Below are 13,160 nucleotides of genomic sequence, written 5' to 3'. Positions count from 1 at the left end.
CACTCAGGTGTGAACCCCCTCTAGGGCTCGCCCAAGGGGTGTTGGGAGTGGGGAGGTTGAGGATCAAGGAGGGAGGCCACTGGCCTGATAATCGTAGGTCTGGGGCTTGCTGTGGAGGGACAAGAGCTGCTCTCCTTGAGAGAAGTGGCCGGATGTCAGATTGAGCTCTTGGCGGCCCCCAGGCAGTGGAATGCTGCTCTGCGTGGTCCCCGTCTGGCTGGCAGCTTCCTGCCAGGGAGGACTGCCAAGCGGGTGGTGACAGCTGTGCAGTGCACAAATCTCCAAGGTTCTTTGGTGCACTGCCATCTCTGACTTGCCTTTCTGCTACTTGTGGGAAGTAGCTGGGAAGTTCTGATCCCATTTTCCATTGGCTTTCATTTTGCAGCAGGACACCTATCTTATCTTTTAAGATGGGAGTCACTGGAAGATGGCCTTTAGCTCTGCTGGTCAACATGAACCTATTGATTCTGTGTAGAAACGAGAACTATATTCCACTCTGTTTTGAATGAAACGGTTGGTTTTCACTGTGGCCACGTGACTACACTTGTTTACAAGACTTTTTTACAATAATTGACATCTGTCATAGAATACCACTAGGAGAAACCACCTATCTGGATAACTTAGAAAAATTAAAGATAGCCTTTTGGCTATTTTTTAAAAAGAAATTTCAATATCTTAATGCTTATTATTTGGAATGTTTATACCTTAAGGGATTTTGATAGAGGACTATCTTTTTATATATTCTCTTAAAGCAGCTATCTTTTCTTAAAGTTGCTGATACGTGGACTCAATTTTCCATCAGGAGATGCAATAAATGTTAACTTAGATTCTTTTCTGCATTCAAAGATGAAAAGTTAAAAGTGAAATTTCAGACATTACCTTTCAGCATCATTCGTCCGGTGGATCCTCCAAAAGAACTGAGAAGGCTACTTCTTGCTCCTAAAGATGTGGTGGCTTCTAGCAGAGAGCCGGTGATGTACTGAGATATGGAAGTCCTTTGGAGGGTGGCACGATACTCACAAACAGTGTCTTGGACACATTGCTTTAAGCACGGACCAATGCTAATCCTTTCATGGGCTGTCTCGGAGGCTGGGAGCTTTGTGAAGAAATGGAGAAGAGATCTAATTGTCTCTTCTGTTTCTTCTCCCCTTCTCACTGCACTGTAGATCTGTGAATAGCACAAAGTACAGGAAGTATTAATCTAGTTTCTTAGAAAAGCAAATTAACTTGTTGACAAAATGCCAAGATGACTTATTAAGAAAGAAGGCTCAGTCGCTCTAAGTGCAAACACTTGTGAACACTGGACTCATGCATTAACCTGAACATTCTACAGACACCATTTATTTGGGAAAACTATGTGTAGTTATGAAATGGGCCATTCAAACAAACTTGCTATCAAACAGAGCACTTACAACTTGTACGAACCAAAAATATATTCAGCTCAAATTTCTTCTCCTCCTCAGCAGAATAAAGCTCGTCTAGCGGGACAAGGGCAAACCTTTCCTTTTTGTCCTCCTGGATCCTCCTGAGTGACTCTCCCAGATCTATCTCCAAGGAACACTGCAGACTGATTCATGAGGAATCTTCCCTCCATGCTCAATATGAAGTAAGGATGAGACGGTTAAGGGACAGAAGAACATCTACATTTCTCTCTCGGGCATAATCCTTCAATCTGTCACCTTGGATCAAAGTCTTTGAATACTTTTTCCACATCCAATGAGTTGACAGATCCTGCCCGCTTTTCCTCCTTCAGTCTCTCCTTCTGTCTCTGCCACTATCCTGATTTCCTCTTTCCCTCATCATCTGAATTCACCAAGAATTATCTCAAGGAGATTGGATTATCAGGACAGTCTCCCAGCCATAATTCCAATCCATTCCAATACAGTCGTTCAACAGGCATTTATATAGATCTGTTCTGCGAGAAGCACTGAGATAAAAGATGTGGGGCATGTACAAGAGTAACGCACCTCTTGTGCTACAGGACTTCACAATCTAATTTAGAAGATAAGACCTGAAAATTATGAGGTTTGACATTATTTCTGGGAGGTTTGGGGTTTTGTCAAGGTCTCTGGGAAGCCAGAGCCTTCTGGGTAGTGTATAAGCGACAGGGAAGACCGATAACATGGGGTGAGTTAATCCAGCTTTCTGATGGTGGAATAAAGGTTTACTGTATTGTGTTGTCTCCATCATGTCACTCTGAGCACCTTGCCTTGGTTGACTTGTCATTCATTCATTATATCAATGTTTATATACCAGTTATGTGTCAGACCTGGGTAAGTAAGACAGCTTCTCCCCTCAAAGAGTTCACAGTTTAATAAGGAAGGCAGATAAGCAAAAAGCTCATAGTAGGGTGGAAATTGAGGTCACCCCCTCTGTTGATACCAGTGAGTGGCCAGGGAAGGGAAGACCCTTGTATGCCCTCCAGACCCTGCATGCACCCTTGTGATGGTGCACACTCCAAATCTCACCTTAACTAGAGCCCTTGGGTCCTCAAAATGACCCCTGTTGAGCTGTGCTGAGTCCTTATGAGACCCTAGAATGTACCCAGAATTCCCCCTGATATTCAAACTGTGCTGACACCCTAACTAGAGCTCTACTCGGCCTTCCTCTGCCTACTGGTATATACTTGCTACTTGAAGGCAGACTGCAGATTCTTTAGCTTTAATTCTCTGTCATTAAATTTCTGGTGGCCAGTGTGGCCACAGAGATGGTGTGCTGGGACAGAAACAGCCCAGGTTTGGGGTCAGGTATATGGGATGCCTTGACCAGCCAGAGAGGATACTAATTGCCCCTTCTTAGAGATGGTGTGGGATTCACCCTGATGATACATATAAAGTGCTCAGTGTAGTGTCTAGAAACAGCACCCATTACTACTGAGCAGGAAGAGAACGGACTCTATCCTCAAGAATCAGCAGGTGCCCGTTTAACAACAGAGCACAGTCGATGAAATTCACTGTGACGGGGTTACACCCTTGCTCTTAGGTGCTGCTGGATAATATCCTCCTAACCTTATTTGGGTGTATTGTGAGGACAAATGGGGGTAGAGAGCTGCAGAGCTCAGGATGTGATTTTCTTCTCTCAGCTCCAAATCATACAGGCGATCCCCAACACACTAAGTCTCGAGACAGTCCTTCAGAGGTAAATGTTCTACACATTCAGGGAAAAGAACCCACTGTGAGATTTGATAGCTAAAGGATTCAGAGGGAAAGAAGATTTGAGCTGTGCCTTGGAAGACAGGCATGGCTCTAATTGGGGCAGCTGGGGGAGGCAACTCACATGGTAAGTAAAGGTGAAGAGGCTGAACAGTGAATGTGTCCTAAGGACAGTGCACAGAGCAGGTATTAAGAGCAGGGAGTGAGTGTAGGGAGATAACTGGGAAACTGGAAAGGTCAGTTGGCCTGATAAAGGAGAGCCTTGAATGTCAAGCAAAGAGGTTTAATCCATCAGAGGTGGGAAACCGTTCGCTCTTTTGCTTGTCTATTTGTTTGTTTTCAGCAGAGGAATGATCCTAAAAAGGTTTTATTTTACAAAGACTAACATGCTGTTGGTTCCTAGTTGCCAATGTGTTGACCCACTTTCTTTACTTGCCAAGCTGCTCCGTTGGCTCATTATGGCCACACTCATTACCCGATGTGTTCCAGATTCCATCCCATGCCTTCAGAGAGTCCCAATGTCTCATTCAGTCCCTTATCGATCTTTCCCAAAGTGTCTTCCTCAAATCATTAGACCTAGACGAACTGCATGAAATAAGGACTCCTTGATCATGGAAATTTGAAAAACTCAGTATGTATTTCTACTTTTGAAGACTTACATTCCTTATTAAAATATTAACAACAATTAAAAGGGTCAGAGTAAAGAAATCTATTTTATTTTGTTTAACTGAATGTTTTGAGTATTTCTCATGTTATTTGACCATGGATTTTTGTTAAAGAACATAGCCTGCGAATGTAGCATTGTATGGAATAATTTGCTCTAATCCAATGGCTGTTTCTTATTCTCATGTCCTTGACCTCTGTGGAATCTCTGAAATAGACCATCACCCAGATTTCTCGAAGTCCTGCCTCTCTTATCATTTCAGTGCTCCATCTTTGCCTTATACTTATTTTTAAAAATTAATTAATTAATTTTTGGCTGCGTTGGGTCTTTGCTGCTGCACGGGCTTTCTCTAGTTGCGGTGAGCGGGGGCTACTCTCCGTTGCGGTACGTGGGCGTCTCATGGCGGTAGCCTCTCCTGTTGTGAAGCACAGACTCTAGGCACGCGGGCTTCAGTAGTTGTGGTGCATGGGCCTAGCTGCTCCGCAGCATGTGGGATCTTCCTGGACCAGGGATCAAACCCGTGTCCCCCGCATTGGCAGGCGGATTCTTAACCACTGCACCACCAGGGAAGCCCCTGCCTTATTCTTATTAAAGGTTTCCTCCTCAGGCCCTTAGGACAGCTGTGATACAACAGAGAGATGCCAACAAGCATCTAATGTAGAGGGTCAACAATTGGCTGGTGAACCGTGGGCCACGTTCACCCAAGGGACCTGCTTCATTTGACACACACCGTTTTAAAATCAGGAAAGTTTATATACACATCTGAAGTTAGAGCATCATCTGAAAAATGGAACAATCTGGCAACATTGAGCATTTCCATGAGTTCTCAGGTTAGTGTCAGTCCCCATCACTCTCTAGTGAGCACACCTGGCCAATTATCTGGTCACCATTAGTATATGTGTTTGTGACACTTGCTTTAATGGGATATCGATATGGAGGTAGATACATACAATAAACCTGTACTGAGCTCCTCCAATCTGTCCTCTGTGTGCTCTTGCCTGTGCTGGTTTCTGAGAATACAGAGAGAAAGCCATGGCCTCTACTCTTAAGGGCTGCTGCAGCTCACCTCCAACATATATAAATGTTATGTATATACTAAGTAATTGTTCAGCATTGCTATCAGCTGTTTCCAAGCCCTCAAACTTGTCTGAAGAAATAAGAGAGGAAGAGCTCCCAGAATAAAGCTCTGAGCTGCCATCACTACTGCTAACACCCCATCCACGAAGAATCAGAAAGATAGCTAAGGTTCTACCACCATCTGGACTAAAACATGTCATTCATATCAATACCGGATGAGCTGAATTCAAAGTGCTTGTTGGAAAAATGCTGAAATATGGATGAAGTAGTGGTAGATATGGCAGTGCTCAGGGTACATGTTAAAAATAGGCTATAACCTCTTATTAGATCATCCAGTTAAAAAAAAGAAGCAATTGTGGAAAATCCCATATACATAGAATGGGAAGAGGAGGCAGTATAAAACAGTAATTATGAGTGTTGTCCTAGAGTGTTGGTTTGAGTCCTAGCTCCTCTGCTTCCCAGCTGTGTGATTTTGTATAATTTGCTTTCCCATTCTGTGCCTCAGTATGCTTTTCTCCAATAGGGGCATATAATAGTAGCTGCCCCATAAAGTTGTGGTAAGAATTACAAGCTTTTTAAAAAAAATTTATTTATTTTTGGCTGTGTTTGGTCTTCGTTGCGGCGCACGGGCTTTCTCTAGTTGCTTCGAGCAGGGGCTGCTCTTTGTTCCGGTGCTTGGGCTTCTCACTGCGGTGGCTTCTCTTGTTGCAGAGCATGGGCTCTAGGCCCATGGGCTTCAGTAGTTGTGGCTCACGGGCGAGCATGGGCTCTAGGCCTGCGTGCTTCAGTAGTTGTGGCTCACGGGCTTAGCTGCTCTGTGGCATGTGGGATCTTCACGGACCAGGGCTCGAACCCATGTGTCCCCTGCATTGGCAGGCAGATTCTTAACCACTGCGCCACCAGGGAAGCCCCAAGAATTACAAGCTTTAATAAACAGAGTAACATGATTGGAGCAGCCACTTAGTAAATGCTCAACGGATATTGGTTTTTATGATGATGGCGATAAGGATGATTGTGGTAGACTAAAAAAATGGCCATAAATTCTTTCTTTCATTAATTGCAGGCCAGTCTTGTGGTTTGCTTAACCAATGGGAATTTAGTAAACGTGTTGCAAGTGAAATCTTGTGTGTTGGAGCTTGCTCTCTCTTGCTGCTTTTGGGAATTCTGAGACAACTACCATGTGGAGAAGCCAGAGCTGGCTTGCTGGAGGATGAGAGACCATGGCCCAGTCACTCCTGTCACCTTTGCCAACAGCCTGCCAACAGGCAGACGCATAGTGAGTCCATCCTAGATCCTAGATCATCCAGGGGCTAGTCTACCTGCCATCATAGATATATGAGAGAGTCTAGCAAAGATCAGTTCATCCAGACGAGGAGAACCACCCAGCCAATTCACAGAAACATGAGCTAAATAAATGATTGTTGCAAAGGTCACTATGTTTTGGGAGTGCCTTGTTACACAGCAAAAGTTAACTTACATAATGATGATATGTTGGGCACAATAATGAGTATTTCCTTGCATGAGATTTGAATCCACACACTAGCCCTATGAGACTGATTCATTTCGCAGATGGGGACAGTAAGCCTACAGAGGTGGAGAAACACAGTCAACTTTACACAGCTAATAAGAGGCTGAGCCAGGGTGGAAATTGTGTTTGTTCAACTCTGTAGTCCGGCTTTACCCATTGCATTAAACATGGTCACACACCCAAAGCCCCAACAGTGGGATTCAAGAAAACATCATTATTTGGCAAGAGTTTTAAGTGATGTTAACATTGCCATTGCTATTGTTTTTATTCATGATAATTCCTTTCATGATCATCCTAAATTACTTTGGAAAACAGTCAAGTTATGACTAATGAATGATCAAATATGTTTCCTTTATATGGAGATTTATAGTTTTAAATTACAAGATAAAAAAATATAAACTTTATCTCACTTGATTAATGTGGTAATAGAAGCTGCTGAAAACTAGAGACACTACTGCCCTATATGGGTCAATATCCTTTTTGAGATAAAATCAACACGCCACAACAAGGCATCTAATCTTGCTAAACAGATGTGTGTCCATCCATTCATTCAATAATTGACTTATATTTATTGAACGTATACATTGTGCCAAGCCCAGTGACTTGGGGATCCAGCAGAGAGCAAAAAGAGCTTTATTTTAGTGGGGGAAGGCAGACAATAAACAAGTAGACCAAATAAGTTAATTAAAAATTGCAGACTCTTTTAAACAGTCAAGATATATTTTGGATATGGACTCTACAGGACTTGCTGAAGTCATTGGGAATGAGGAAAGGAAAGGAGTCAAGGTTTTTATAGTTTGCCATTGTGGAGTTCTTAGAAATTATAAGATTTATACATATTTTTTAGATTCCACATATAAGTGATAACATACAGTATTTGTCTTTCTCTGTATGCATAGGGAATATAGCCAATATTTTGTAAAAACTTTAGGGTACAATCTATAAAAATATTGAATCACTATGTTGTACACTTGAAACGAATATAAATATTGTAAATCAACTATACTTCAATAAAACAGATTTATATAGAGAGCTATAGATCAATGTTGCAAACAGTGCCCCTCATAGCACTTATGTTTAACCACCACTGTGAACTGTGAGTGGATCCTCTCCCTCGAATTATACTACTCCCATTATAGCAGGTGCTGTGTTTGAGCAGAATGACCTTGATATTATGCTGTTACTTGCAGAAAAGCAAGCGATACTTAGACAACACTCAAGAAAACATTTGAAGTTCCTTGTGACTCAAGAACCCAGCACTGGGACATGGAGTTCAAACCCAAAACATAATAAAACAAGCATCCAAGGCTGAAGAGAGCTGGGTAATTCAGAAGGAGCGCACTGAAAGGCATGAAGCAGCCAGACACACTGTGTCCACAGCACTCACCCAGGAGGAAAGCTCCTTCCTCTATACAGCCAGAAAGGGCTTTGTCTTTACTTGACTTCTACTGGGGTCAAAGGGATACTTGACAAGGGGAGTCAATTTTGTACTTGTTCTGTTTCAAAAGCTATCTTTCTAGGGTCAGAGCTATGGAAAATCATGCTGTTCCAAAATCTGATGGCATATCTTCTGAAATCTTTCAGCAAGAAGGAGGCTTGTTACTTAGGTGTCCATTGACTCAATAATAATACTTGTAATCACTGCAACATTCACTGAGTGCTTAAAATGAAGCAGGCACTGAGCACTGAGATATGATTTCATTGAAACTCCAGAAGAGCTCTAGGAAGAGATCCTACTATTACCACCACATAAAAATAAGGAACTAATGTGCACACACCTGGGACTCTGCATCAGGACTCTCCATCTCTCAGCCAATGCTGTTAACCACCAAACCAAACAGAGAATCCTATACTACAATTGTCAAAGAAACCACTTTTGAGAGAGGGGTAACTGTAGTAATGATCCTGCCACCTCTCTTTATTGTCTGTCTCCTCCCTCTAGAATGTCAGCTTCATATGGACTTTATTTCCTTTTTCATTGCTCTATCTCCAGGGTCTAGAAGTGTTTGGCATTATAGCTTCTCAATAAATAGTTCTTAATTGAATTAATGAATGTCTTATATATCTTCCCCAAGAAATTGGCTAGAATTCTCTAGGTTTTTGGGTCATGACTTTACTGGACTCATCTGAACCACAGGTGACATTGCATTGTCACCTGTATTTGCTGAACACCAGATACAGAAGTCACATGAAATGGCACCAGTTCTTTACAAAACACTCAGAATAGCTGTAGCCAGATGAGGATCTGATTGCTACTAACCAAACGTGATCTGTTCTGAGAAATTTACCAATAGTTTAATACTATTGCCTTATCATTTGCTGTTTGGCTTAGAGTTGAGCGTGTTTAATTAGATCTAGTCTCCATCCTGATTTTTCATGAAAATGATGACTTGGAAGGATAATGGGGCTTAAAAAAAAACAAGATATGGATTCGCATATTGACTTTCCTAATTCAGGTTAATTCAACAAATGTTGAGTTATAGTTACAGAGACTATGGCAGATGCTTGAGAACAATGATTTAAAAAAAAAGACAAACTCTGTCCTGTGACTGAAACCCACCCCTTTCTCATAGGTTTCCTATCTTTAACATGAAGGGGTCAACTAACATTATCCCTACATCCCTCTTAGTGTTATTGTTTGATGACCAATACTTCTCAGCTTTCTTAAATGCGGGGATGGAGGATATTAATTAACCTTAATTTTAATGATAATTTTGATCATCATTATTCTTGAATTTGGTGTATAGTTAGGGTCTCCAGTTTCCTTCTTACTTATCAGTGTTCTCCTTTAATATCAGTTGTCCTTTCTCACTAGTGACTATATATCTACTTCTAATAGCTCTCTTATCCTCCCCATAATGTGATTCTTAAAGTAGTCTGAGCTGGAAAAACAAATAATCATATTTATTTGGACTGTGTTAACTGAGAGTTAATAGGATGGGTAGGAACACAGGAGCCTCCCACATGGAATCAAGTGTGAGAGCTGTGGTTTGCAAACCCCTTTAACTGGTCTCATGGGCCCCTTTTCTAACTTCTGGAATCCAGAAGCAGTGTTCTAGATGGTTGTTTGATTTCCATCAAACAACTTCCATGCTGGAAGTTTGATTTCTGATGGATGTGTGTGTCTAAACAAAATGCAATGGTGTAAGAACTGCCAAATTTCCTGAAGCGTCAACAAGAACGGTGAGGCTGCCGTGGGGTGGCGGGTGGTAGCTGAGGCAGCTTGGAGACCCGCGTGGCAGGTAGGGATGGGGAGGAAGATTTCAGTAGCAAGCTGTTGCTTCCTTTGCTCTTGACTCTACATTCTATTCAAGTGTCTATGTGGAGAATTCCATTCTACTGAGAATATTCAGACCATGCACAAGACGCTGACCAAAGACAGCTACAGAGAGCCAAAAATAAAAGCTTTGCTAATGCCAGGCCAATGAGCCCGAGCTATGCCACCGGATTCTGCAGGACGTTAAGTCGAAACTTTATTACTGCAGAAAACATTTAAGAAGGAATGTGAGGGGATGTCCCTCACAGTTGATAATCTGGGAAGTTAGCGGCTGGAAATACCCTTCCACATAACTTCTTCCAGGCCACATTTACCCTTGCGTTCAGATTTTGCCTCCTTCATGCAGTCTTCTCCCAGCTCTAGCAAGAACTAAGCAGTATCTTTTCTGTGCTCCAATGGCCCCCATGCAAAACTCTATAGTGGCACTTTCTGTGGAGTGTGGAAGTCACTGCTTACTCCCCTTCCAGGCTGTCAGTTCCCCGGGGGGGGGGGCAGGGGCATGTCTTTCCCCCCCCACCCCGGTACAATTTATTTATTTACTTTTACTAATTTTTGGTTGCTTTACAATGTTGTGTTAGCTTCCATTGCACAACAAAATGAATCAGCCATACACACACAGATATCCCCTCCCTGTCATGTCTTGTTCAACATCTTGTCCCCAGCAGGGAGCACATAGCTTAGCACGCTGCAGGCAGTGAAGGGAGGGGGCAGTGGAGAAAGAACTGAAGCCTTAGAGCCAAGTGCTCTAAGTGTGGTCCCCAGACTAACAGTAGCAGCATCACCTGGGAACTTGTTAGAAATGCATATTCTTGGGCCCCACCTCTGACCTACTAAATCAGAAACTCTGGGGTTGGGGCCCAGATATCTGTGTTGTAATGAGCCCTCCAGGTGATCTTGATTCCTGCTGAAGTTTGAGAACCTGAGATTTTACGAGACCATGTTACCTTTCATCTCTGACTGCACTTCTCATATTATCCATCCCATAAACACGCATGTCTATGTTATCTTCCTTCTAGAATGGGAGCTCCTGAGGGCAGGGGTGAAGTCCTATCATCTCTATACTCCCCAAAGCCCCTAGCTCAGAGTCCAGCACAGGGCCAACTCAACAAATGCTAGTTGAATGAAGGGGCATCTCTTGCAGAAATTCCCTCTGGCCGTGAATGTAACAGGCCTTTCTGAAATGATGCTTCTGGCTTAATATTTCCAAAGATGAATCATGTCTGATATACTAATTCTAATGGGAATTAACATACAGATGAATCATATTCATAATGAGAAAACCTGGCTGCCAAGGAAGCCTCTTGAAAAAAAATCAAATCAGGACAAATGGATTATGTTGGGAGGCTTGTGATGTCAGGCTGTGAATTAGGCCGACAGAAGGGATTTAATGGCCTGAACTACCAGGCTCCCTGCAGCTCTAAGGAGCAATAGGTCAGTTAATGAATCACATGGGGACAAAGCCCCTGCGAGACAAAAACAAACTTCCACAAATCCTGTAGACTGTGGTGCCCTGGCTCAGAGGCTCAGGGGCAGTGCTCTTGCTAAGCTGTGCACGTGGGAAGCTGTGAGGGAAAGAAAGTTCCTGGAGTCCTGTGGCCCCAGGCTGCTGTGTCCACAGCAGGTGGAGGAGACCAAGGCCAACCTGTATGGCCAGGTTGTTTGATCCTGGGTCGCAAATGGATCCCTACTCACCTCGTCCAAGCTTCTAACTTCCCCTCCTCCGCCCAACTGAAAAGGATCAGTGTTGCCATCTGTCTTGATGGCTCCCAGAGGCCCCTTTCTGCCTGGGTCATTGCTTTTGGACCAAACAATACTACATTTCCTTCCTCTACTCTTTGCCTGAAGACTGCCTGAGGCTGACCTCCTGGAACATTCTGGTCTGACCACCAAAGGTGGGAGAGCAGAGCAGACGCCTTAGGGTGGAGAGGAAAGAGCCTGGTCTTTGTGTCACACTGATCCTGTTGGACTCCTAGTGCCACCATCTAGTGGCAGTGGGAAAGCAATTTGTGTTTCTTTAATGGAGGTTATCACATGGTTGTTATAAACCAGGATTAAATGAGAAAAGACAGCTGTGGGTTCTCCAACTACACAGCCCTTGAGTATCCAAGTGGTCATAACAGCATCCATGCCTGAATCTTTAGAGCTCTTGCTTGCCTGCAAGACCTGAGACAACTTCCTACCCTCAAAAGGTATCACCCCTCCTAGTTATTCACTGGTGGTCCCAAGGTTGTGGAGCCTCTTCTGTGCTCAGATGTAAGTTTGCCCAGCCTCCCGCATGTGAACTCATGTGCAGATGTCCGTGTGTTTTCTAGTCCACAGCTCCATGAACAGCCAGACTCTGAACTCAGTTTTGGGCTAGTGCACCCACTATGCTATAAGTGCAAGGCCTTATCACAGCGCTTATTTACACAGGTGGCATTCAATAAGTGGGAGCTTACTAATCCTTCTGGTTAATATGAGAGTTATAGTATGAGTCCTCTCTCACCTCAGGTTTCTTCCTTCCTCTCACTTCTCCGCTCTCTTCTTTCTCTCCAGGTTGCTCCTGGAGGTGTTTTCTCCAACTTTCTCTGGGTCCCCATGGCTTCTTCACTCAAATTTTTTATTCTTCCCCATGTTCATGTCTCCCACTTTGCTTTTTTACACTTTGTTTCTTCTTATTATTCTTATTACTCCTATTCCATTTTTCCTTACTCTGTCCTGATCTTCCCATCTTCCTCACTCGCTCTCCTTGTCTTCCCTTTATCTCCATGGCTCATCTCTCTCCTCCACCCCCATTTTTTTCACACCCTCTTTTGATCTGGATCCTTTGAGCTTCAGTTCCGTGGGCAAAGGAAGAAGGTGGGAATAAAGGAGGAGTATTGACTAGGAGGATCTGCAAACTGAGACCATCCTCTAATTGTGAGTGGACAGTTGTTTGTCATTATTGAATGCACAGTGTTTCTTCTACCAGAAAACTGCAGTGCTTTAATTCTTGAAAGTCCCTTCTTTGATGGGAGTTAAGTAAATGGTCAATGGAGAGGAGCTAGGGACATTCCTCCCCCACATCCCCAAAAAACAGGAAAGCAGTAGTTGAGACAACACTGGACCCACCCTCAGCAACAGGACCCGATGTAAGCTGGCCTTGCTTAGTTGAGCTGGCTGCAGGCATGATGGCACCCACTTCAGAGCCTCATGCTATCAAGAAGACTGGAGAGCTGTTCAGAACAAGCAGTACAGACTCCCAGGTTTCATCCGAGGGTAGAATCAGGCTTAACAGCCAGTTAGTGAACATACGTCAGGCAGAGCAAATGGACTAGGTAGCAATGGGTGGATAGAGACCACCAGGTCTCCAGGAGCTGGAGTTGCCATGAGCTCAGTCAGGTCACGAGGCAGCCTCGGGAGGGCCTCAGGCAGGGGCGCTCACCCAGGGGAATCCTCTGAGAAGCTTGGACTGGCATCCAGTGCAGACATGGACAAAGTCTC

At 43.6% G+C, this 13,160-nt stretch overlaps 1 protein-coding gene across 2 annotated transcripts in view; it reads right to left on the bottom strand.

The window, feature by feature from the left end:
- The window catches only part of PLCE1 (phospholipase C epsilon 1), a 312,758-nt gene that overhangs the window by 160,622 nt on the left and 138,976 nt on the right, over window positions 1-13,160 (bottom strand). For both annotated transcript variants that reach the window (XR_004346085.1, XM_032607439.1), the window contains exon 3: window positions 880-1,168. Coding sequence is in view for 1 of the 2 variants with exons in the window: in XM_032607439.1 (XP_032463330.1) it covers window positions 880-1,168 (289 nt within the window). In the remaining variant the exon portion in view is untranslated. The remainder of the gene's footprint in view (window positions 1-879; window positions 1,169-13,160) is intronic.

This window comes from Phocoena sinus, chromosome 16 (assembly GCF_008692025.1).
Source record: "Phocoena sinus isolate mPhoSin1 chromosome 16, mPhoSin1.pri, whole genome shotgun sequence".
Classification (NCBI taxonomy): domain Eukaryota; kingdom Metazoa; phylum Chordata; class Mammalia; order Artiodactyla; family Phocoenidae; genus Phocoena; species Phocoena sinus.
Note: the sequence above shows the minus strand (reverse complement) of the source record. Positions and strands in the feature narration are given on the sequence as shown.